At 46.4% G+C, this 27209-nt stretch overlaps 1 protein-coding gene across 1 annotated transcript in view; it reads right to left on the reverse strand.

Annotated features, from left to right (window-relative positions):
* MICAL1 (microtubule associated monooxygenase, calponin and LIM domain containing 1) overlaps positions 1–27209 on the reverse strand; it is a 255534-nt gene that overhangs the window by 50534 nt on the left and 177791 nt on the right. The window contains exons 15-18 of the mRNA XM_069238776.1: positions 22026–22196; positions 19322–19459; positions 16933–17110; positions 5735–6352 (exon numbers count right to left, since the gene is read on the reverse strand). Coding sequence (XP_069094877.1) covers positions 5735–6352; positions 16933–17110; positions 19322–19459; positions 22026–22196 — 1105 coding nt within the window. The remainder of the gene's footprint in view (positions 1–5734; positions 6353–16932; positions 17111–19321; positions 19460–22025; positions 22197–27209) is intronic.

A 27209-nucleotide genomic window follows, 5' to 3' on the forward strand; every position in this document is an offset into this window, starting at 1 on the left:
GGCTTATGCAGAAATGGGCACTATCTGTGCCCATGAAAGCATTTCCAGAGGCTGGGGAGGCTACTCCTCCCCAGCCCTAACACCTTTTTCCAAAGGGAGAGGGTGTAACACCCTCTCTCTGAGGAAGTCCTTTGCTCTGCCTTCCTGGGCCAAGCCTGGCTGGACCCCAGGAGGGCAGAAACCTGTCTGAGGGGTTAGCAGCAGCTGCAGTGAAACCCCGGGAAAGGCAGTTTGGCAGTACCCGGGTCTGAGCTCGAGACTCGGGGGATCATGGAATTGTCTCCCCAATGCCAGAATGGCATTGGGGTGACAATTCCATGATCTTAGACATGTTACATGGCCATGTTCGGAGTTACCATTGTGACGCTATACATATGTCGTGACATATGTATAGTGCACGCGTGTAATGGTGTCCCCGCACTCACAAAGTCCGGGGAATTTGCCCTGAACAATGTGGGAGCACCTTGGCTAGTGCCAGGGTGCCCACACACTAAGTAACTTAGCACCCAACCTTTACCAGGTGAAGGTTAGACATATAGGTGACTTATAAGTTACTTAAGTGCAGTGGTAAATGGCTGTGAAATAACGTGGACGTTATTTCACTCAGGCTGCAAGGGCAGGCCTGTGTAAGAATTGTCAGAGCTCCCTATGGGTGGCAAAAGAAATGCTGCAGCCCATAGGGATCTCCTTGAACCCCAATACCCTGGGTACCTCAGTACCATATACTAGGGAATTATAAGGGTGTTCCAGTATGCCAATGTAAATTGGTGAAATTGGTCACTAGCCTGTTAGTGACAATTTGGAAAGAAATGAGAGAGCATAACCACTGAGGTTCTGGATAGCAGAGCCTCAGTGAGACAGTTAGTCATAACACAGGTAACACATACAGGGCACACTTATGAGCACTGGGGCCCTGGCTGGCAGGGTCCCAGTGACACATACAACTAAAACAACATATATACAGTGAAATATGGGGGTAACATGCCAGGCAAGATGGTACTTTCCTACAGCACCCTCAGACCCTGTGTTTATATGAACTCAACTACCTCCTGATTCCATTATAGTTGGTGCAGTGAGAAAAAGGGCCAATGGCCAGTCCACGGGAGATGCCCCTCCTCCTGATAAGGAAAGCAGGAAAATAGATGCAGCTTGGAATAGGGTGGCCTCAAAAGCTGCAAATCACTGGAGGATAGCCAATTCAAAAGCTCTATTGGCTCGATATGACAGAGCACACTGGGGCGAAATGGAAGAGCTATTACAATACCTCCCTCCAGAATACCAAAAGAGAGGACAGCAAATAGTTAATGAAGGGCAAGCAATATCTAACATGTTATTAGATCTGCTCTGGATGCAGCTGATACAGCAGCTAGATCAGTTAACACCAGTGTGCTTATAAGGAGACGTTCAGGTTTCAAACCCGAGATACAACAGGCAGTTTTAAACATGCTATTTGATAAGCAGCATTTATTTGGCCCTAAAGTCGACAGAGTAATAGATAAACTTAAAAAAGATTCAGGAACAGCTAAGGCCATTGGGGCTTTGTATACCACACCCACCAGGGGGAATTTTCGTAGGCCACAATTTAGAGGGGGTTTCAAATTTTTAGCCACGGAAATACCATCCACCGATCAAAAACAATCCTCAAAATTATACACTACAGGGTCATTTAGAGGCTCCTATAGAGGATCTAATAGTAGAGGAAAACCGTCCGCATCCAGAGGTTTCTCACAATCTAACAAACAATACTTACTCACCATCCCCACAGAGCACACATCTCCTCTGGGAGGAAGACTGGTAAATTACTATCCACAATCGCACATCACTAAGATCAGTGGGTTCTGTCAATTATCCAACATGGTTACTGTCTAGAACACACTTTCACTCCACCAAACATTCCACCTCGTTCACACAAATTAAATAAAGAGCATCTCATTCTGTTAGAACAAGAAGTACAATCACTTCTACTCAAAGGTGCAATAGAAGTGGTACCTATAGCTCAGCAAGTGAAATGAGTATATTCTCTATACTTATACCAAAAAAGGATGGTATCCTCAGACCAGTTCTAGATCTCAGACCTTTCAATCGGTACATCCTCTCAGAGCATTTCCACATGGTTACTCTTCAGGATGTCATTCCCTTACTATAAAAACAGGATTACATGACACCATTAGATCTACAGATGCTTACTTCCACATTCCCATACATCCAGCGCATCGGAAATACCTAAGATTTGTGATAGCGGGCAAGCATTACCAGTTCAAAGTGCTACATTTTGGAGTAACAACAGCACCAAGGGTATTCACCAAATGCTTCGCAGTGGTTGCAGTATACCTCAGAAGGCAACATATACATGCCTTTCCCTATCTGGACGACTGGCTCATAAAAGCCAGCACCATTCAAACCTCTCAACAGCACTCACAGTACACAATCAATACCCTACACAATCTAGGGTTTACAATCAATTACCAAAAATCTCTTCTCCAACCAGCGCAAATACAACCGTATCTGGGAGTAATTCTGAACACTCAATCAGGATTAGCGTACCCAAACCCACAAAGAATTCAAGCTTTCCAAAATCTCATATCACAGCTACAATACAATACAATCAAACCTACACAGGAAGATTTATCATGAAACTGTTGGGAATGATGGCATCATGGATAGCATTAGTACCCAATGCACGTCTAAACATGAGACCCCTGCAACAGTGTCTTTCACAACAATCGTCTCAGGCACAGGGTCAACTTCACGATCTAGTGTTGTTGGAATGCCAGACTTACAACTCTCTGCAATGGTGGAATCACACCAACTTATCAAAAGGGCAGCCATTTCAGGACCCTGTGCCACAGACCATAATCACCACAGATGCATCGATGACAGGTTCGGGAGCCCATCTCAACAATCTTACGATACAGGGAAAATGGGACTCAGTCCAGCAGACCTACCACATAAACCACTTGGAATTGCTGGCAGTGTTCCTAGCACTCAAAGCATTCCAGCCACAGATCGGAAGCAAAACAGTGTTAATAAGGACAGACAACATGACAACAATGTATTATCTACAGAAACAGGGGGGACACACTCATCTCAATTGTCCCTTCTAGCACAAACAATTTGGAAGAGGGCAATTCACAATCGCATTCACCTATTAGCAGAGTATATCCCAGGGATACACAACCAGCTAGTGGACCTCTTTAGCAGGACGCTGCAACAAATACACGAATAGGAGATTCACCCACAAGTAACTGGACAGTACTTTCATATGTGGGAACACCAAACATAGACCTTTTCGCAACAAGCGAAAACGCAAAATGCCCAAACTTTGCATCCAGGTACCCACACCCTCAATCCAAGGGCAATGCTCTTTGGATCAATTGGTAGGGATATTTGCTTACGCTTTTCACCTTCTCCCACTAATTCCGTTTCTAATCAACAAGATCTGTCACTCTTTTCTCACTATGATACTCATAGCTCCCACGTGGGCATGTCAACACTGGTACACAACACTATTGGATCTATCTGTAGTACCACATCACAAGCTTTCAAACAGACCAGACCTATTGACTCAAAACAAAGGTCAAATCAGGCATCCCAATGCCAACATGCTCAACCTGGGATTTGGCTTCTGAAGTCAGAGTTTCAATATCTTCAGCTTCCATCAGAATGTATGGTCATTCTAAAAGAAGCATGTAAACCTACAACCAGGCAGTGCTATGCAGCTAAATGGAAACATTTTGTATATTACTGTGAACCCAAAAACATTGATCCACTGAAAGCATTGGTACAGGATATTGTATGTTATTTGCTTTACTTACAAAAAGCAAATCTTGCATATTCATCTATTAAAATTAATTTAACAGCAATATCAGCCTACCTCCAAAACAGACAGCATACTTTTCTGTTTAGAATGCCTGTCATAAAAGCTTTTATGGAAGGCCTTAAAAGAGTTATTCCACCTACAGTTCCACCAGCTCCTGCATGGAATCTTAACATACTGCTCACGGGGCATATGGGTCCACCATTTGCACCCATGCATTCTTGCGCTCTTCAATTTCTCTGATGGAAAGTTGCTTTCCTGGTAGCAATCACTTCCTTAAGGAGAGTAAGTGAAATTCAAGAATTCACTCTAGAAGAATCCTTCTTCCAAATTCACAAACACAAAATAGTATTTAGGACAAATCCAAAATTTCTATCGAAAGTGGTTTAATCATTTCACATCAATCAGTCAGTGGAATTGCCAGTCTTCTTTCCACTGCAAGATTCAGTTGCTGAAAGAGCTCATCACACTCCTGATCTCAAAAGAGCTCTCATGGTTTACAGACAGAATAAAAGAGTTTAGAACAGTGGTTTCCAACCTTTTGATTTCTGTGGACCACCCCCACTTTAACATTAATGGAACCCAAGGACCCCCACTGAATCATCGTGGGAATCCAGGGACCCCACCTGAGTCATTACTGGAAGCTGGGGACCTAATTTGACAATATTTGTTAATATTTTTTTATTTTCTAGGCTCTCACGGACCCCCTGTGAAGGCTTTGCGGACCCCCAGGTGTCCCCGGACCACAGGTTGGGAACCACTGGTTTAGAAAATCTATACAACTTTTTGTGACTTTCTCACAACCTCATAAAGGTAATCCTATTTCAAAACAAGGATTGGCCAGATTGATAGTAAAGTGTATTCAAACTTGCTATCTTAATTTAAAAGGCAACTTTTAGTAACTCCTAAAGCACATTCAACTAGAAAGAAAGGAGCTTCAATCAATGGCATTATTGGGAAATATACCAATGGCAGTCTGCAAGGCAGTATCAAAACCGCCTCAAAGAGGGACAAATGGAAAGCATTTACCAATGATCATAAAAGATTTTTGAAAGGCAATCCCAAGAACAAGAGAAAGTAGTGGACGTGGTTAAAAGCCCATAATTCTTACAACAGGTCAAAGCGCTTGTGCGCTCGACCTAAAAATAATACTTCCCTTTACCACGCATATGCCTTTATCATTCAGGCCTTTAAAACGAAATTTGTTGGAAAGACACACTTGGTAAAGGTATATGCATGGTAATGACCACATTGTAGTGGCTGTTTCCCCAACAAACATGGTCCAGTCTTAAAACAGACTGCTGCTTTATCCAGGAGGAGTCTTGCCCTTATAGGGCGCCAAGGTGAGAAATTCATTGGCCTGCTTGCAGCTCCCGCCAACAGCCAAAGAATCTTTGCAGAAAGATAAGAGTGTACAGCTGAGCAGAAGGTGCTGGGCTGTATTATAGCGTGTACTCTTGAATTGTTAAGATGGAAAAACTTCCAGTCACTTTTATAGACTTTATATCTGTAGCTCATACAATTTCACCTATTATATTTAAATAACTTGTATCATCGTTGCAAGTGTGGGTGAGGTTAAGGGAGGGAGAGATCCTGTGTCATTCTGAATGCCCTCCTTTCTGAAGCATTATTTTGGTAAACGCACAAGAAAGACCTGCTGCACTTACCTCCACTTTCATTTCGGGATGGTGCTAAATAGAAAACATACACCCCCCCCCCTCCCCCCCCCCCCCCCCAACCTCCAAAAGACCCTTAATAACCAGCCTCTTCAACAGGAAATCAAAAGAGTTACAGGTACACTTTCCAAACGGATAAATACTTGGGTGTTACACCCCCTCCCGCTCACGCCCCCTACACACAGCTGGAGAAATGCCCTGGGATTAATTCGTCCGGGAAGCTTGCATGTAAGATCCTTACCTTGATTCAGAATTCCAGACTCGAGCCCTGTCACATCTGGTTCATTTCCCAGGTCCAAACTCAACCTTGAAAGCTGTTCCTTTTCCAGCTCGGATAAGCAAATGCGTCTCCGCGAAATTTTGCTTTTCGCAGTCTGCTCTTCGGGCTGAAGGCCACAGCCCTCTGGAGCCGAATGCTTGGCCAGACGCATCAACTCTGAATGACGTTGTGTTGGGCACTTTTCTGCCACGTTTTGGCTTCTGCTGCTCAAGGGTCCGCTATTAGGGTGACTGCCATTGTGCAGCCCTCCATCGACTTCCGAGGACTTGGCTTCAAAAGGGGCACTCGGGGTGGAGTCTTCTGGGAGCTGGGGCAGCGCAGAAGGAAAAGATACATTTTGAATTCCAGGTGACACTTTGTAAGGCTGGAACACATAGTCTGGAAGAGGAGAGGAGAATGGAGGCGGTTTTGTGGAGGCCGAAGGCTGCGGGGCTAGGCTAGGGGGAGAAGGTCCGGGGGCTCTCTTGTCCAGGTCTACAGCTGTATAGTGCAAGTTTCTATTCTCCTCATCCTGTGCGGAGATGTCATCTTGAAGCGTCTCAAAACTCTCACCCGCATGGATCATGCAGTAGAAATATCCTGTCGAAATGAAAAAGGATCACACAGAGACCATTTGAAACAAGTTACAGAGCACAGGAAAGTGCATAACAAACAAACAACTTTAGTGCCTAGGCAAGCTCTAACATGCAGGTTATTTCGAATTGTAATTCCGAGTTCATACATTTTGCTTTTTCTAATTCTGTAGTAAAATCTGAAGTAACCAAATGTACTCCTCGCAGGGATTACAATGGCAGCACTGGTATGTATTTTTGTGTAACTGTTTTCATCCTTAACACTGCCACCCTCACTGTCTGCGGATAGGAAGCTAGATCCAAGATCCATGATCTTGTTTTTATCCACAAGATCTGTCTGACCACCTTATTTCAGATACTGTGGTCCCTACCTCGAGTTCGGGTGGGAGCACCAGAGAGGCTGAATTATTTTAGCAACTCTTCAAAATCTAAATAAGCACGGTATCTGACCTTGCAAAAGAAGGGGCAGCACTTTTGGTAGGCTGTTCAGATAGGACTAGGCGTGATTACAGCCACATGGGGATTAAAAGAGTACTTAAAGTAAAGATGATCCCTTGCCTGCAAACTTCTGGGCTTGAATCTGTTTTACACCCGTAGAACAGGGACACCCAACTGCCCATTAACAGCAGCTAAAATGACAAGCTATGAAGGAAATGACAGTTTTCACTGCATCAATCCTTGAGCCATCACCAGACATTCAGTGAATTTCCTTACCTTTGGGGGACTCTAATGCAAGGGTCTCCAAAATTTTTTTTTAGTAGTGAGAGCTACTTCTGATCTCACAAGTACTTCTTCTTGCGAGCTACTGCTAATGAGGGATTCGATAAATTTACGCAGAGGCCAAATAACTTAAAATGCTGCCCTAGAATAACCCACCCCTCCTACCCGGAGCATACAGCATTAATGGCACAGGATCTGTATTGCTAAAGGTTTACATCTGGGTTCTCTATGGATCAGCTTTGTCCCTCAGCTCTTGAGGCAGCAAAAGGCAGAAAGAGAAAATCAGTAATAGTGGTGAGAAAGAGACCAGGAGAGAACAAATGAGAAGAAAGAAGAGGACGTGAGAAAAACACAAAGAAAACAACGAGAGAATTACAGAGAAAATGGCGAAAGAAAGGAAAATAAAGAAAGAAGCAGAGAAAGACAAGGAAAGAAATAGAATAAAAGAAAGAGAAAGAATGAGGAAAGAATAAACACCGAAAGGGTCAAAAGAAAAGGGCGCCGAGGGAACAAATACATTAAGAAAATGAAAATGAGAAAAAATAAACAATGAAAGGAATGAGTGAAAGGAGGGGAAGAAAGAATGCGAAAGAAACAAGTAGAAAAAAGTAAGAGCAAAGGAAAGAAACCAAGAAAAAGAGAAGGAGAAAAGGATGAAAAATAAGCAAAGTAAAACCAAAGAAAGAGAACGAAAGTGTAAAAGAAAAATAAAGAAGGTGAGAAGGAAAATCACAGTGTGGCGGAATAAATGAGAAAAAGAAAGGAAAATGTATGATAAGTAATTACAACAGGAGAAAGAAAAAGCGGATGAAAGATAAAGACAAGGAAAATAAGAAAAATAAACAGGGAAAGAACATAAAAAGGGCACATAAAGAAGTAAATATAGAAAGAATAAGGATAAAAGAAAGGAAGTAAAGAAAGAAATCAAGAAAGTGGGGGAAGAAAAATAAATGGAGAAAGGTGAGGCAAAGGGGAGGTAAAAAGAAAGAATGAAAGAACAAAGGAAATATTTATTGATGAAGAAATGTGAAAAAGAAATCATTAGGGAGAAGAAAGGGGAGAAGAATCCAAAAAGTATGAAAGAAACACATATGAGGAAAATTGAGGAAAAAGAGAAAGGTAGAGGTAGCAATCAAGAAGAAAGAGAAAAAATAAGGAAAATAGCAAGAGTAAAATAAAGACAAAAACATACATAATAGAGATAGGGGAAAAAATGTAAAAGCATAGGAAGAAGGTGAAAGGAGAAAAGAGGGAAAGCAATAAAGAAGGAATCGAATTAACTGAGAAAGGACAGGACATGAAAGCAAGGGAAAAAGAATGAAGAGAGAAGAAGCAAGAAAGAAAGTAGAAAAAAAGTAAAGAATATTTTTTCAGAAGAGGGTAGGCTGAATCTTTCTGCACTGTCAGTTTTCATGTCGCCACAGAATCAGGCACGCTGTTTTAAATAGCAGGGTATATTCTCAAGCCTGCAGACAAGCAATTATATGCAATATACTCATTGGCAGTCTGCAAGCGACTAGTAGCACGCGATCGACCAGTTGGAGACTGAATGTTTATTGAGTTAATAAACAACTGCTGTTATGTTCATCTCTAATATGGATGAACAGAGCCACCATGAGGCAGACTGGCATAAGTGCCGGTGTCGACAAGTTAGTGCTGGTGCCAAGCACTGAAAACCAACCACTCAAATTAAGCACTGCATCAGACCTGGCTGTAAGGCAGTAGTGCTTTGTGAACTTGTGCACTGGCGCTCATGATGTCACCTGACAGATATGCAGGGCAGGAACTCAGAAAAACAACATGGAGCTGGCAACCTTGGCTCTGTTGAAGTGGACACTCATCACCTCAAGAGACTGCTTCTTCGCAATTGTGTAGCAGAACTTAATGCAAAGGATTATCCAGTTGTATAAGGTCCTCTTCTGCACTGGTTAGCATTTCTTTACCCCAGAGAACCCCGCGAAGAATTGACTGCTCTTTCGGGTTCCAAATGATGGAGCCTCTCCTCCTCTTTCAAAGGGATGAGGAGGGGCAAAAGAATGATGTATTGTCTGACATAAAGGAGGTCACAACCTTCAGGAGAAAAGTAGCTTTGGTCCTTAGCACCAGCTTGTACGGAAAGAAGGTGGCAAAAGGAGGCTGGACTGACAGGGCTTGAAGGTCACTAATGCAACGTGCTGATGTTATCACAATGAGGAAAACTTTCTTCAGGGTCAACAAATGTAGGGGATAGCTGTTTAAAGGGCTCAAGGGGAGTACACGTTAGTAAAATAAGGACCACAGTCCCACTAAGACATTACTAAAGATTTTGGAATGAGCATGTGGGCCAAACCTTAGAGAAAACGCATCACAACAGGTGACTTAAACTAGGACAGTTGGTCTGCTAAGTACAAAAAAAGACCAAAAGGGCTGACAAGTAACCTTTAGCAGTCCCCAATGGAAGTCCTACTGAGCCAAAGACAGAACAAATAGCAAAACATACAGCTTGCTATGGGTCAGTGCTGCTGGTGCCACACCAAGCCACAAATGTGTCACAATAGTCCAGCGTAAACAGATTTCATAGAAGGACATCCACTACTTTGGTGGGGAGATGAAATGCAGCCAACTGCCACTGCTCAATCTCCATACATAAAAGTGTAGATTGAGCAGGCCTAGATGCCAAACCCTGCCCTACAACTGCAATAGAGGGTCCTGTCAAAGCAGCATCTGGATAGAGGGACAGATTACCATGCCTAGATGTTCTGGGTACCACACTCTCCTGGCCCAATCCGGGGCCACTAGGTTGCCTTGGGCCCGGTCATTCTTGATATTCAGAACTCAGGGCATGTGAAGTAGTCTCAGATAGGCATTCAGACGTCCCGAGCTCCAACAGAATCCTTGATGGATGACAGGAAGGCTCTCAACACCAAGCAAATTGCCCACAACTCCATCAGGTTGATGCCCTCCTCCACCTCTCCAAGATGGCCTCCCCAATCCACCAGTGTCACGCCTATCACCAATGTCGACTTTGGGTGGGGTAGGAGTTCTGCCACTGGTCCAACTGTGGTCAAGTAGTCACCATTGCACGTCTTTTGCAGTCGTCTCTTTTAATGCCTGAATAGAATCTGACAGGTGTCCCTGGTGCTTTGCTCACTGAGACTTTAGATGCCACTGCAGGGCTCGCATGTGACATCTTGCATAGTCTTTAAGAAGGATGCAGGTGGCTAGAAGGTTAAGAAACTCCAAAGCCATCCTCACTGAAACCCAGGACACTAACTGCAACATCCGGATTATAGCCTGAATGTCCTGCACACATTGGCCCAGAGGAAAGGCCTGAAAGAGCACAGTATCCAGGATGGTTCAGATAAGAAAATGCCTCTGTGAAGGAGTGTGGTGTGATTTCTGCAGCTGAGAAACCCAGCAATGTTGTTTAGTTAACCATCATCGAGCTGGTTTGCTACTGACTGTAGTGAACACGCCTTTTACAGGCAGCTGTAAAGGTAGGGGAAAACCGATACCCTGACCTCTGGAATTGGGCAGCCAAAACCGCAGTCACTTTTGTGAACTTCCAAGAGGCACTGGTGACCCCAGAAGGGAGCACAGCAAAATGAAAGTGTTCATGACCCACGTTGCACTGCAGGTAGGTAGCCCTTATGGGCCTTCAGAAGGATGTAAAAATAAGTGACTTGCAGGTCCAACGCCACCATCCATTCTCCAGGATCCAGGGAAGATAGAACCCGTGTCAGCATGAGCATCTTGAATTTGTCCTTTCATAAGAAGGCATTGAGAGGGCAAAGATCCAACAAAGAACGAAGCTTCCATCCTTTTTACAAGGATGTAGTGGGAATAAAATCCAGTTTCCATTTCAGAGGCCGGTACCCTCTTTATGCTACCGGTGGCCAAAAGAGGCTGCACCCCCGGCACAAAATTAACAGAGGGTCCTCCAGGAGCTGCTTTGATATATGTGGCTGGTGCATTGAGTAGAAAAGTAATGGCAGGGTGAAGCCACATTGAGCAACTTGAAGAACCGACCTGTTGGATGTGATGCTCTGTCACCTCTGCTGGAAGAGGTGGCCGTGCCTTCTAACAGATGTCTGTATGCCACTATGGATGCACTACAAAGGTTTTGAAGCATTTGTCAGAGCAGCAGGGGATTGGGGCATAGGCTGCCCCGGATGGCCTGGTTGTTGTGTGTTAGTCACACAACCCTGAACACGAAATGGTTTTGAGGCCTGTTATGTGAGTGGTGGAGCCGGATGCTGTCGATACAGCAAGTCCTTTGGCAATCCCCCCAACAGTGTTGCCCTTTTGGGGGGTATGCAAATTAGTGCTGAAAGGCCAAAGAGAGTGCAGTGACTCCGCTCTCTTTAAAACATTCCTGGCCCGAATCTGCCTTTTCGCCAAACAGGTGGGAACACTGAAGGGCATATCCATTAAAAATATCTGGACGTCCCCGGAAAAGCCTGTGGAGCTCGTCCATACATGGCTCCGGAGCAGCACGCTTGTCCCAGTAGCCCTTCCTGGAAAATCAACGGTATGTAAGCTTGAGCACATGGCGAACCTGCCTGCTTTCTGCCCACTCTGAATGTTTTGGGCCAAAGAAGCTTGTAAGTCTTCTGGGGCTGCTAGTAAGATGTCACTAACCATGGTCCAAAGTGTCTGAGTGTAACATCCTAGATGGCAACTGCTATTGATCCACCACAAGCCAAGGCTGGCTATGAAAACATTCTCTTGCCAATGGTTTCCATACACTTGGACTCTCAATCAGGAGTAGTCTGACAGGTGTTAGGGTTCACTTTTCTGTGAGATGTCTGAACCACTAACTCCGAGGGGTTGTATGTTGGGTTAAAAATACGGATAACCTGGTGCTGGCCTCTGTGCTGTGTGACCTGGCAATTGATCAGAAGGTCAGAACCTGGCTTTCACCCATGTGCCCAAAAGTGAATCAGTCTCCATAAGAAAATGTATTTTAGATACGCGTGCATCCTCAGTCGAGATGAGTTTAGATCGGAGTCAAATACCACAATAGGTTGTGCTGGAGTCTAAGTCCAAGGAACTGGTGGACGCTTTGCCACCAGACTCAAAATCGGCTTTGATAGTGCGAAACCTGAAGCAGGTTCAAGGGGCACAGATGGTACAGATGACGGATCTTCTATCAGTAACCTGATGGTGGGCCCCTGCGGCTCTTTGGAGCCCAAAAGCAAGCTAGAGGGCGCCGAAAGTGTGCCAAAGATGCACAGCATGTCCTCTCAAAGGGCTCTGACCTGCTGCAATGTTGCCAGTGGACCTGGAAACTCTGGTGCACCAGGGCTAAAGGTGGAGTCAACTCTTCTTCGGAACAGAAGTAAGAGCTAAAGGCAGGGTGACACCTTTGTGCCCTCTTTGGACAAGAGTGGCAGTAACGGACAGAGTCCGGCTTAGACTTCTTGCACTTGCTGAAAGGCTTTGACTGTGAAGATCTGCCATGAAAATGACTTTGAGAGCAGTTCCACACTCTCGGTGTTGCCACGTAGAGTTATAAGATTCATCTGGGTGCACTTGTTGCAGGCCTTGTGGTCAGTTGCCAAACCTACACACCAGAGGCAGACCTCATGGAGATCTGTTTGCAACAATCCAGAGAAAGCTTAAACCCTGTAGTCTTAGGGTGTGACGTGTCCCTTGCATAGGGGACGAATTTAGAAGTGAAAATAGTAGGAAAAAATCCTGAAGGCGGGGAAAGAAAGTAACTGTCGTCAGCGCGTATGAGTGGCGCTTGCTTATATGCGGCTCCCCTTGTCACTTACAGAACAGAATGGAGTCCATATGGAAAATGCAGTGCCACCTAGCAGGACACCCCTCTTTGCGTTTCAAATACAGTGTGGGGCATGGGGATATTCAAGAGGTGAGGAATATGTGGTTAGAGGTATCCATCAGACTATAGGGTTCTCTCAGCAGGAAAATTAGATATCTGCTAATAAAAACAATCCTTACTCGGCACAGAAGAGTTTGAGATTAATTTGCCTCAGAGTCTCGGAGACGAGCAGGAACACGTTAGGTTGGTCAACATAACCCCCTGGAACACTAAATAAATTTGCCAGCATTAATTTTACATTTTTAAATAAGTCTCCATTTTCCAAACGTCTGCAGGTTTTGCATTGTTATGGTTAAAAAAAAAAAGTTGTTTTCCAGTTGCTACATTTCAAAATGGCAGCGCAATTACAAAGACAAGCTATCCACAAATTAATTGTGAAAAGAACCTCTCGGGCGCGAACTAGGCAGTTCATATGCATTTTCTGTGAAAAGTCGCTCACGGCGGAGAATTCCATAACAAATTCCTGCCAGGAAAGAAGGAAGGGACTCTCACTGGAGATTTAAGAGGGAAAATATTCCGGCCAACCTCCGTTACCCAATGGGTTTATAACCCTATTTCAGGCAACTGAATTGCTTGCGTGGTACCCTGCTGAGCCCCCCGTCACCTGTCTGTGACCACCAAGCCACGTGCCATGTCCTACCGCTCCCAGACTGCACCTGCAGTCCACTGCTCCTCTCTGTGGCTGGAATTCAGTGGACAACCCCGCACCCTTTTACATATCCCTTCTGGTAAATGCTTCTTGACATTCAGCAGGGCAGTACTGAAAAGCCAGCAGCCACCTCATTTCAGCAGACGGTAACAGGTAGCACAATCAGTTGAACCCGCTGAGAGAGCAAGAAATGCTGCTGAACAGCACAGCGAGCAAGCACAGACCGGTGTTTTACTCCTGTTGCCTCAGCAGTGAAATGGCAGTCCTTCATTATCCAGACTGTGATCCCATGACGCCCCTGTGCTCTTCTCTGTGTGAGCCACCGTCCTCACCCAGCGGCCCTCCAGAGCCCGACACACTAGGCCTGCAGGTAGAGTCAAAGCCCAAGATGGCTACAGCGCCCCTCCCGCGAATACACGTCAACCCTTCGGATTCAGACGGAAGACTGCTGATTTCAGGCTAGTCTCCAGCATCCCGATTCCTGCGTGCAAAAACCAGATTCCGTCAGCGGCCTTCAGTCAACAGGGACTGGTTTTGTGCGGCTCCGAGTACGCACTGCCAGTAACCTGCTCCTGCAGGCGAGGGCACAACATGTTTGTCACGCTCTCTCTGCCTGCTATCGTGCTTTCTCAGCGTTCCTCACAGATAAGGCAAAAAACGAATATTTGCATTTCTCATATCCAATCCCGCACCAGCACCCTTGCAAGACCAGATTCAAATCTCAAAAGAGTCAAAGGGAGAAATACATTCTCCCGATTATTTTTTTAATCTCCCACTTTCCTCTTCTAAAATGTTGGCATCTACGTCCGTGTGCCACCCTCTGCCAAGTCTAGGTGCGGGTCTGCGTTCGTCTTAGGAGGTCTGTGCCCTAGACCCATAGATAGCTTCAGTGCCCACGTCTGTGCCACCATTTGCTATGCCACAGCACCCCTCCTCTGAGCCAGCCTTTGCCACGCCTGGATGCAGGTCTATGTTCGTCTTAAGGGGGCTCTGTGCCTCAGCACCGCTCCTATGTGCCACCCTTTGCCACGCCTGGATGCGGGTCTGTGTTCGTCTTAGGGGGGCTCTGTGCCTCAGCCCCATAGATGGCTACAGCGCCCCTCCTCTGTGCCACCCTTTGCTATGCCTGGGTGCGGGTCTGCCCTCGTTTTAGGAGGCCCCTCAGCCCCTCCCTCTCATGTCAGGCTTCCTTTGCTGGGCCGGGCCACCCACCTGACAGCCACGCAGGTTGGGGCTGTTATCTAAAGTAAAGGTTCTGGGCAACAAACGAGCACCCCCCTTGTTTAGGGCAGCTTCACCCTCCAGAAAGAGACCAAAACACACGTTAGTGCAATTTTCTGATGTGAAGCATCTAAGTGCCTACAGATAAGAAGCACTGCTTTCGCCATGACACCTAGTTACAGGGTATTTGTGACGATTTGCCTTTAGCTGCTTTCCATGATGCCTATTTGAATTAAGAGCAGTGCTCGTAAACCATGCTTGATGCTATCCCAATGTACCTCTTTCCATATCTGTGTTGTTTCCAAAGCGAGTAGTGTCTTCTCAGGTGGCACTGAATGACCGCAGCAGGCAGGCCGTGAAGGAAAGCGCGCAGTCCAGGCAGGTAAGAGCGACTGCTGCCTCCTCTGACCGCTGCCTTCTCCCTCTTCCATCCCATCCCCACCTCACCCAGACCCCACCCCCGCCCCATTACTCGCTCTCCAAGCTCCCACGCACGAGCAGCCTCTGACCAGGCCTCCGCCGGCTTTTATACTTTACAAGTCCTTGGTCTCCGGTTCTGGCCTTTCATTAACCCTAATCCTAAAATACTTGTGTTAAGTATCTCAAAAGAAAACGCACATCGGGTCAGAGACACTCGGCGTCAGGTAGACAGAGCAAATACATGTGTCTTTAAACAACGGCCCCGGCTCCACTTCTGTTCACTCACATAACTTATAGTTACTCATTTATTGCACCTTCACCTAGTAATACCACGTTGCAGCGGTGGTGACGTCGCAGCTAATCGTCAGTGTTCTAGGTCGTGTAAATTGCACTCCTGCCATGCAGTCGTACTGAGAGAAAAACTTCTTAAGGTCACTCAAAGCTTTTTACACTCGACTCCGACTCCTGCATCAAAGGGGGAAGCTCGAAAAGGTGGGGGCGGGGAGAAGGTTGGTTGAGGGGTTACACCCCCCCATAGAAACGTATTATATAGTGAACATTTGGGACCATGTGCTTTCAGTCGGTGGAAGTGCCTGTCGGATTTTATCAGGGACTTCTGCATTCCCAAACACACACACACACACACACTTCTCGTCTATGTACTGAAGGCCTTCAAAAATGTGGACTGGTTTGGAAAATATTCCTTTTAGGTACCCCTAACAATCCGCTCTCCTCTCTCTTTCCAATGCCTCTCAGCCCCCCTCATGCCCTGCTTCTGATATAGTGTGTTTTAGCAACATGTCCCAGCGTGCTTGTTGGGAAATCTGAAACTCGCCACCCCCCCCCCCCCCTCCCCAATCACACTGACCGAGCCACGCCCGCGTTTGCACCATGAGGCTGTTCCCCTGTACATCACGTCTTGCTGCCCTATTTAGGAGATGTTCATGCTACAGTAAAGATGTTATCTGTGAATTTGCTTTGTAAACACGGAAACACATAGTCCAGTTGTTGTGTGGAAAAAAGTGTGACCACAGATAGCCACCAGTCTTCAGAAACAGTAAAAACACTTGTAAACACCCACTGGAATTCACAAAAATAAGCACTGAAAAGAAGAAACCTTTACAATGCCTCTAGGCAATGTCTGCAAGAGACTGATCCAAAAATACCAATGGTTAAAGGGAGCCGGCCCAAAGCCCACTCAACGGCCCTCATTGCAAGCAGCACAGTCTGCCGGCATAGCAACAGTCACTCCTGCTGCCGCACATATCGCGGTTATCGACATGTTTGATCTCCCAGTATTTGCCACAAAACTCATATTTATCCAGGCAAACGCTCTTTATTTAGCAGAACATGCAGATTTGCTGCAGTAGCACAAACACCTGCATGCAGTTCCCCCAAACCTTGTAATTCTGTGATATTTATAGCACCTAATAAATTCCAACTCAGCGGCATCGCATTTGATCAGGTGGGATAAATATCTCACCATTTACTAGGCCACTGGTAATGAGGACTTAAGTAGACTGCAAGCAGTAGCTCATGTTGACATAGAAAGCACTGGCTCTTTACAAAGTGCTACATTTCCCAGTGGGACCATTACTCTATGTGAAGTGGGCAGCTGGCCCGGAGGGGCCATATTCCATCAAAGAGATTTTGTCCTACCCCACTTACACAGGGTCTTACTGCTCACCCTTACACCTGCCATTAGTTTAATCCTTCCTCCTGAACTCCCAGGTCTTCTGAGTGAACTCACCATCATCTTCATTGAAGACGTAGTTCCCGAGTCGCAGGGTGGCATCACAGTTGTGACAGCGGAAGCAGCTGCGGTGAAAGAACCACCCCTCAGCGCTGACTCTTTCTAGGATATACACGCGCTGACCACAGAAGTAGCAAGCATCGCTGCTCCCTGTTAACGTCTGTCCTTTCAGAGTCTGTAAGGGAACCACGCAAGGTTACACACGCCAAAATCATCAAAGCACCAAGGACACCAGAAGCCGGCAACAAAACTCACCAAAAGGCCAGAAAACACCCTCCTATAGGAGTGAATACCAGGGCCGGGAAGCATGAAATTTATGTTTACCCCATTAAGGGAAGAGTAGTCATAAGGTCAACAGGCACTTTCTTCTGTTATGGGACGTCCTAAGGGAACAAAAGCGAATGCGGGGGAGAAAACAGCAAATCAGCAACATATAACTGGTATGTCTCTCTGTGGGCCCCACCAAAGTTAGAGGTGTTTCCGCAGAACTAGCAGGTCAAGTAAGGTAGGCAAATCAAAATGGATGACATGAGAAGGGCTTCTACCCACTGTGAAAGAGATGGAATCCTTGCAGGGCTCCCAAGTCAAGGATTGGAGAAGAGGCAAGAATACCCAGAGAACAGGAAATACTCACTGTCCCCACCACCTGCATAGCAACGCAATTCCAATAGGAATCTTTGCATAGGAGCTGCTATAAAACTTGGTAATACTCAAATGTTTCCTGATCTATAGGCATAAAGGAATTCCCACAGAACCAGTTAGGAATGGCAACACGCTAAATCTGGGTCTCTCAGAGGTAGGCTCCATCGCCCCTTTCATTATCACATACCACTGGAGATAACATTTCCACAGAACCATCAGGCCAAGGATAAGATATTATGCCTGAAATGCTACTTCAAAGCCCAATACCTGTGGTAATTGCATGGTCAGGCTGCCTCATTTTACATCTTCCTTGAAACATAGTTTCTAACCACCGATCGTACAGCTTTGCAAATATATTACTAGTTGTTAGCATTGCACAATGCCTGGTAGATCCAGGGAACTCAAGGGAAAGGCCTACAAGGAAGTATCTCATCTTATATATCCGCAGAAAGCATACATGGGGTGTGTGTTATTTTTCAGAGTATCTCTACTCAAGAAGAGCATTTGTAAAACAGAGAACATAAAATGTAGTTTGCTTCAGGTTGATAACCCAGGTAGAACGGTGGTTCAGATGTAGAAACGAGAACAACCAAATGCATCTTCTCCAGTGAGTTTAGAGCACTGCTTATTCAAAAATTACTTAAATACATACGGATGAGTGTAAATGGATTAGTTAAGATAACTAATGATGTTATCATCCAGAGTCGGATGAAGCCTCGATTTTCCATACCTATTTACCAATATTGTGGGGTTTTCATGTCTGCTTTTTACATATTTGCTCTCCAAATTTAATCTGTTTCGCCACCTGGTGGGCATAGTAGAAATCTGTGTGCCTTTGGCTGCTGAATGGCCATCAAGAAAGGCAGTGGGTTCAGGTGTTTGACCTGTGTGTGACTGAACTAGACATGACATTTGTGTATGTAAAGCTACCTTTGTGTTCAACTACAGAATTTAGCGCTAATCCCGGCGGCTTAGATGATTAATTTAATGCTCAGTTTGTATAATCTGCTCTAGGCATTGGTGGGCTTCACCATCAGAGTGAAGCTGAATGTAAAGATCTTCGGATTTCTGCAGAGCTCTGGATTTCAAAATTGTCAACTCCTTAGGTCAGAGAACCTAAGAACTACACCTTAGATAACAAAGAACTTTGTCTACTCAGGTGTAAACCACCCCACCAAAAACCTGGCAGGTGTACATTCTGGAGGAAAGCTTCAAAAGCATACCTCACACCCAGATCTGAAGGTACAAACTTTAAGTCTTCAATTGTTTTGAAACCCTGGCAAGACTTGTTTCTTCTCTATGGCTTTCCCATTCATGACCATTTCAAGATACAATGTACCGCCGCACGGTGAGGCCATCTTTGGCTTGGTTCTGCAGTTTAATGGGCAAAAACATATGTTCCTAGTTCATTCAGCTAGGAGTTTCCCTTCTGAATTTACTCTTTGGCCCATTCTGCCTACAGGTGCTATGTTCTGGCCCCATTTACCTAGCTTCTGCTCATTCACTGGCCTGTTGTACACGATGCAGTGCAGAGACTGTGGTCTTTTGTAGATATCCAGGCTATATCCGTGCATGGTAAAGACCAAATCTAGGACACAGACCATAAATGGTCATCCACAGAATTTTCCACAACCACAGATATACTTGGGAGCTTCGGCACTGCGCAAAAACAAATAGGATCAACATTTTCTGGCCCTCCCGCCTACATTTCTTAGTAACCCATAAATTTGTACCGTGTTCTGACCTGATATCTGGGCTCCACAGAAGAAAGTCTCTCTGGGCACACAGTGCTGGGAGGGTGGTAGCTCTGCTCCCCATCAGTGACCATTTCTGGGTCTGCAGTGAGCCTGACATCGCCAACACTGGACCGTTCGGAGTCCGTCTGGAGAGATAAGAAAAAGAACATCAAAGCTAAGAGTGCATACGAAATGAAATAAAAATGGAGAAGCATCAAACCATGTGCAAATGAAAACCAGTACTCAGTTTTTTAACAATCCACTGCATAGGAGACGAGAGATACTGTTGCATGCAATGCACGCGAAAACACAGGAAATCTCCACAGACAGGAAACCAAGTGCATGGGCTTTTCCCAACAAAGCTCGACTCTAGCTAGATCCCTGTCCACTCTGAGCGTCAGTTACAGATTCACACTCCTCAACCAGCAGCTAACCCATGAGTGACAATGGAGGTACCACAAAGGATACACCAGAGATGCATAGACTGTGGGTCGGCAGCATCCAGCGCTTCATTACCCTTTTGAAAGAGGAGCTGGCACAATGCCTAAACATTTTAAACCTCTTCACTTTTTGGGAAATCTAAATACTTGCTGAAAGAGTTAGGCATTAAATGGCTTCCATGAAAAAGTACTAAGTTCCTCACTTTGACTCTTGTAGTCAACTTGTTCTCGTTGACAGTTACAGGTTGCCACGTCAAAAGGAGAGGACTTCTGCTAAAAAACAAAAATAGGTTAGAAATAGCCTCGTCCGTGCGCCGCTAACCTGCACCCTGGATAAAACTTGGACACAGGTGGGCCTTCTGGAGGGAGTTGGATGTAGGACCACAATTACTATGATCATAAGGACAACTGCATGTAACAGTCCGATTGTAGCTTGTTGTGTTGCACGTTCACTCTCCTGCCATCTAGTGCTAGGTTTGGAATATTAAAACTTGTTTTGCTTCAAAGATTTTGTTTCTGTGTCGAAGTTGTATTGAATGCCTCAGTATCACCAGCGGCGGTCTCTTCTTTAGGGTGGGAGAGCGTAACCCCCCGCACCCCCTGCGAGGCGAGCTAAAAGTGAAAAATAAAAAGGCAATTAAATAATTTCATTGCCATTTTTTTCACCATGGAGCGCCGCAGCCACCAGCCTGCTCATGAGCCCAGAGACATGCTAGGTGTGTCCTCTGCTGCAGACTGGAGCACTGGCTTGACTGGATGCTCCAAAGCATACATATCACTCTGGCCGACTGTTTGTGCCCACCAAAGTGACACGCGCACTTTGAAGCTCTCCACTCAGCTATCTTAAGACAACTTGTTGGAGACCAAACACAGGCCTCTAGGGTCTGAAGTGGCGTCCAGCCAGGCCGCTCCATCCAATCCAGGTGCTTTTCTCATGCTGGTTAACAAACATGAGAGAAGCCTCTGGATTGGTTAGGGGATCATCCTTAGTGCACCAGACGGCAGAGGAACATCGATGAGGACTTGGAGCTAGTCAGTAAGTACAATTTTATTTAATTTAATGTATTAATAATGTGTTGTGCATGTAACATAGTGAGAAGTAGGTCGTTTTTTAGGGATTTTGGGTGGAGGGGTTGTTTTTATTTGTGCTCTTGGAGGGAGGGGTTGCTTGCTTTTGGCTTTTAGAGGTAGGGGTTGTTTAATTTAGGTTTTTGGAAAGCGGTGGGGCACTTCGCTCACCCCACCACTTTGTAGCTGCCCCCGATTATCATGTTCCTTAAAACCCACAATGCATAGGGGCAGAGATGCCACCTTAGATTATGCATGCCATTTCCCTCACTGCAAAAGGTGTCTGTGTGTGGGCATAAAAAATCTGTATATTTTCTACAGTTGCTTCCTATATGCAAGCAGGGAGGTGCGAGGGTCACGCGCAAATCTACAGCACAATATGCTGCAGACCAGTGGCTCAGCTAAATTATTTTTTTTCATTTGCAGCATGTGTGATGTAAATAAACATACCTAACAACTCACTAACTCATGCACAATAACTACACTGTCACAAGTCACCCATTCACACTGGACACAAAGGATTCACAAAACCAATCGCAATCCCATATCTGGAAGGCAAGCCACAACCCCAACATTGCCATCAGTGGTGTAATGAAACTTGAGGGGGGCACCCTGAAAAGTACATGCAGGGCCCCCCTCTCCAGAATCAATCAGGAGTTAACAAGTCAGTGTACTGTGCTGAGGGGGCCTCTGGAGCTTGGGCCACCCCCGCGGCCCATATTACACCAATGACTGCCATCAATTCAAAGACAGAATGATAGTGCCCAGCATATTACAGCTCACCACTGACAGTTCGTACACTGCCACAACTCAACGACTGGTCCACAAAGACTATGCTGTTCCATGCGCATACTGATTCCCAGAAGACACAGCTCCACCACAGCTGCAGTTTAGTGTCCGACCCACCATGCACATTCACTGACAAACCCACTGTAAAAACTTAGTGGCCGACCTACAGTGTGCGCATTCCTTTAACTTATTGGCGCCAATGCCTGAGCAGAGACTGACGAATACAGGTTAATGTTCCACCTCTGCCACAACCACCAGACATCACAGGCTCATCATTACCATCCACACCTCACTGATTACCAAAAATCAGAGGGCTGAAAGTTTACCATTGACAACTCACAGGGCTTTCACTGCAACAGCTCAGCGATTACCAGCATTCACACACAGCAGCAGCTGATCCATTACAAGAACTCACAGTGGTATGGCTGTCAGTGCTCCCTTGTGGACTACCACTGCTCTTTACATCCTCCTGATCCAGACTCAAAGGCCAATTCACAGAGCTTCCCCGAGGTGATGGTGTCTCCATGGGACTCTCGCCGCTGCCACTCTTCTTCCTTTTAGCCTCCAAATCCAGATCATCTGCTCCCTAAAAACAAAGGAAAGATCTCATACTGAGAAAGAAGAGTGGAAGGAGAGCAGAGAGAGAAAAGGTGTGACCAGCATCACACAAGCACAACTGATGTTCCTATACACAATACTGCCATTGGGTTACCAGTGGGATAACGCATCAGTTGCACATTGGCTCAGGAGTGCAGTGATTGGTCTTTTCACCAACAGCTGAATGCAGCAGTTTGCCACACTGCATCGCCTGTGGGACGGTGCAGTTGGTTGCACTACAATAGCAGAGGAATGTTCAGCTTATCACACTGGACAGGCAGAGCAGTGGTGCAGCAGTGTTCCACTGGATTGGCAGTGGGGTACTGCAGGGTTGGCACAATGAATTAGCAATGGTGTGGTATATTTTGTGTCACAGTGTATTGGCCTAAGGGTGAGGCAAATGTGTTGCGCTGAACTGGCACCACTATGGTGCGCAACAATGGCCATTTACATTGTGCATTGAAACAGTACTCCAGATTTTGCAAAACTGGCACTATTCATTGGTAATGGTGCAGTGTTGGTACCGGTGCTACAGTTCAAAGTTTATTCATCTGACTAGCAACAGCGTAGTCCTGTCTTTTATGCAACTGTCACATTTTAAGTGCAACTGCAGGGCGTAGCGAGGTCTGGTGGCTTAGTGGACTAATGCATCCACTGTGGGGGCCTGTGTCAAAGGTTCAAATCCGGGCAGGTCCACTGTAGGAAAGTACCATCTTGCCTGGCATGTTACCCCCATATTTCACTGTATATATGTTGTTTTAGTTGTATGTGTCACTGGGACCCTGCCAGCCAGGGCCCCAGTGCTCATAAGTGTGCCCTGTATGTGTTACCTGTGTTATGACTAACTGTCTCACTGAGGCTCTGCTAATCAGAACCTCAGTGGTTATGATCTCTCATTTCTTTCAAATTGTCACTAACAGGCTAGTGACCAATTTTACCAATTTACATTGGCATACTGGAACACCCTTATAATTCCCTAGTATATGGTACTGAGGTACCCAGGGTATTGGGGTTCCAGGAGATCCCTATGGGCTGCAGCATTTCTTTTGCCACCCATAGGGAGCTCTGACAATTCTTACACAGGCCTGCCACTGCAGCCTGAGTGAAATAACGTCCACGTTATTTCACAGCCATTTTACACTGCACTTAAGTAACTTATAAGTCACCTATATGTCTAACCTTTACCTGGTAAAGGTTGGGTGCTAAGTTACTTAGTGTGTGGGCACCCTGGCACTAGCCAAGGTGCCCCCACATTGTTCAGGGCCAATTCCCCGGACTTTGTGAGTGCGGGGACACCATTACACGCGTGCACTACATATAGGTCACTACCTATGTGTAGCTTCACAATGGTAACTCCGAATATGGCCATGTAACATGTCTAAGATCATGGAATTGCCCCCTCTATGCCATCCTGGCATTGTTGGCACGATCCCATGATCCCACGGGTCTCTAGCACAGAACCTGGTACTGCCAAACTGCCTTTCCCGGGGTTTCACTGCAGCTAATGCTGCTGCTGCCAACCCCTCAGACAGGTTTCTGCCCTCCTGGGGTCCGCCCAGGATGGCAGAACAAAGGTCTTCCTCAGAGAGAGGGTGTTACACCCTCTCCCTTTGGAAAAAGGTGTCAGGGCTGGGGAGGAGTAGCCTCCCCCAGCCTCTGGGAATGCTTTCATGGGCACAGATGGTGCCCATTTCTGCATAAGCCAGTCTACACCGGTTCAGGGACCCCTCAGCCCTGCTCTGGCGCAAAACTGGACAAAGGAAAGGGGAGTGACCACTCTCCTGACCTGCACCTCCCCTGGGAGGTGCCCAGAGCTCCTCCAGTGTGCTCCAGACCTCTGCCATCTTGGAACAAGAGGTGCTGCTGGCACACTGGACTGCTCTGAGTGGCCAGGGCCAGCAGGTGACATCAGAGACTCCTTCTGATAGGCTCCTTCAGGTGTTGCTAGCCTATCCTCTCTCCTAAGTAGCCAAACCCTCTTTTCTGGCTATTTAGGGTCTCTGCTTTGGGGAATTCCTTAGATAACGAATGCAAGAGCTCATCCGAGTTTCTCTGCATCTCTCTCTTCAGTTTCTGCCAAGGAATCGACTGCTGACCGCGCTGGAAGCCTGCAAAACTGCAACAAAGTAGCGAAGACGACTACTGCAACTCTGTAACGCTGATCCTGCCGCCTTCTCGACTGTTTTCCTGGTGGTGCATGCTGTGGGGGTAGTCTGCCTCCTCTCTGCACTAGAAGCTCCGAAGAAATCTCCCGTGGGTCAACGGAATCGTCCCCCTGCAACCGCAGGCACCAAAGAACTGCATCACCGTCCCTTGGGTCTCCTCTCAGCACGACGAGCGAGGTCCCTTGAATCCAGCAACTCTGTACAAGTGACTCCCACAGTCCAGTGACTCTTCAGTCCAAGTTTGGTGGAGGTAAGTCCTTGCCTCCCCACGCCAGACTGCATTGCTGGGAACTGCGTCTTTTGCAGCTACTCCGGCTCCTGTGCACTTTCCGAGGGAATCCTTTGTACACAGCCAAGCCTGGGTCCACGGCACTCTAACCTGCATTGCACAACCTCCTGAGTTGTCCTCCGGCGGCGTGGGACTCCTTTGTGCAACTTCGGGTGAGCACTGTTTCACTCCACTTCGTAGTGCCTGTTCCGGTACTTCTGCAGGTGCTGCCTGCTTCTGAGAGGGCTCCTTGTCTTGCTGGGCGCCCCCTCTGTCCCCTGACGCAATTGGCGACATCCTGGTCCCTCCTGGGCCACAGCAGCATCCAAAAACCCTAACCGCACGACTTGCAGCTAGCAAGGCTTGTTTGCGGTCTTTCTTCAGGAAAACACTTCTGCACGACTCTTCACGACGTGGGACATCCATCCTCCAAAGGGGAAGTTTCTAGCCCTTGTCGTTCTTGCAGAATCCTCAGCTTCTACTTCCTAGTAGCAGCTTCTTTGCACCCACAGCTGGCATTTCCTGGGCATCTGCCCACTCTCGACTTGATCGTGACTTTTGGACTTGGTCCCCTTGTTCCACAGGTACTCTCGTCTGGAAATCCATCGTTGTTGCATTGCTGGTGTTGGTCTTTCCTGCAGAATTCCCCTATCACGACTTCTGTGCTCTTTGGGGAACTTTAGTGCACTTTGCACTCACTTTTCAGGGTCTTGGGGTGGGCTATTTTTCTAACCCTCACTGTTTTCTTACAGTCCCAGCGACCCTCTACAAGGTCACATAGGTTTGGGGTCCATTCGTGGTTCGCATTCCACTTTTGGAGTATATGGTTTGTGTTGCCCCTGTCCCTATGTGTCCCCATTGCATCCTATTGTAACTATACATTGTTTGCACTGTTTTCTAATACTATACTGCATATTTTTGGTATTGTGTACATATATCTTGTGTATATTTGCTATCCTCATACTGAGGGTACTCACTGAGATACTTTTGGCATATTGTCATAAAAATAAAGTACCTTTATTTTTAGTATATATGTGTATTGTGTTTTCTTATGATATTGTGCATATGACACTAGTGGTACTGTAGGAGCTTCACTCGTCTCCTAGTTCAGCCTAAGCTGCTCTGCTAAGCTACCATTATCTATCAGCCTAAGCTGCTAGACACCCTATACACTAATAAGGGATACCTGGGCCTGGTGCAAGGTGTAAGTACCCCTTGGTACTCACTACAAGCCAGTCCAGCCTCCTACATCCACTCAGCCTTTCGTCCCTCTGAGGTCAATAAAATGAGTACCATTGAGCTGGGTAACAATAAACATCTGTTATTCAGCACCAAGGTGCCCTTCTGGGTGAACGTGCACTTTACAAAATACACATTATGTTAGCATACACATAAGCAGTGCTGTAATGCAGAGCGTGTGGGAGAGTAGAGAGGGACAGGGAAAGCGGAGAGGGAAGAGGCAACTCCTCTTCTTGGAAGGGCTGGTGAAGTATTATAGACTTTATTAGAGACCGGTCCTGAAAAATGGCCTCTTCTGTAATCTTTTAATAGAGTGATGGGGTGTTGAGAATTCTGAACAATCTACTAATGCCCTGGTTGACAGCCTACATACCCTAGGGGATGGGAGGAGATTGGTAACCTGGCTCACAGAGGTTATGATCACACATACACAGCTCCCCTTGCAGTGTCTCCGCAATACATGGGAGGCGGATATCAGTCAGGCCCCACACAACAGGGAATGGAGGATGGTGCTCACACACCCAACATAAGGTCTATCGCAACGCCCAACTACAGTTAATTAAATTGTATGTATTACACAGGGCATATCTTTCATCACAACAAATCCATCATATTTTTCTGACAGCCCTGGACATGTGTGCCCAATGACAGGCTCCGGGATCGGATCTCGGGCAAGTTTTTGCAGTGGGAGGAGGAAGGCAGAAGAGGTGGAAAAAGAAGCTGGGACAGCAGAGGCCTATGTGCTCGTCTCCTCTTCTCAGTCATAGCCAAAGACTTCCGGCTAAGCCGGCACTGGAAGGCGTGCCCACAGAAGAGTGACGAGGCTTTAGTGTCCAATGTGAAAGAACCCCTCTCATCCAGGAAGTAGCACTCACTGGAAGCAGTGGGGAGATACCTAAGCACTTGCCTAGAATTATGAACTGCTTAGCTCATTTTATTCTGGCATCGTTTCATTTGCGAAGCCGTCTTGGCAGAACCAGTCAGTAGGTAGGCTCCAGGCATATTTTAAGTTGCACTATGAGAGCCCAACACCAAACAGGTAGCTGAGAAAACTTCCAGTTGTGCATTAGCCTGTGGTCTATATAGATCAGTACTGACTGGCTTTAAATACTGGCCGTTCTCTTTTTGCCCAGTCAACACTATGAGTGCCCTTCTGCCTGGCCTAGCAGGCGGTCCAGAACAGGCTGTCCGCAGCTCAGCGCCCCTCCACATAGCCAGCTGTCTCTCCCTGTGCCTGTTCTGTATGTTTATCCATGCCTCTCCCTCCACTCCTCCTCCCAGGAGATGACCAAACCCCGGCAGGGGAAGACATAATAATTGATCAGAGCAT

This window comes from Pleurodeles waltl, chromosome 6 (assembly GCF_031143425.1).
Source record: "Pleurodeles waltl isolate 20211129_DDA chromosome 6, aPleWal1.hap1.20221129, whole genome shotgun sequence".
In the NCBI taxonomy this organism is placed as follows: domain Eukaryota; kingdom Metazoa; phylum Chordata; class Amphibia; order Caudata; family Salamandridae; genus Pleurodeles; species Pleurodeles waltl.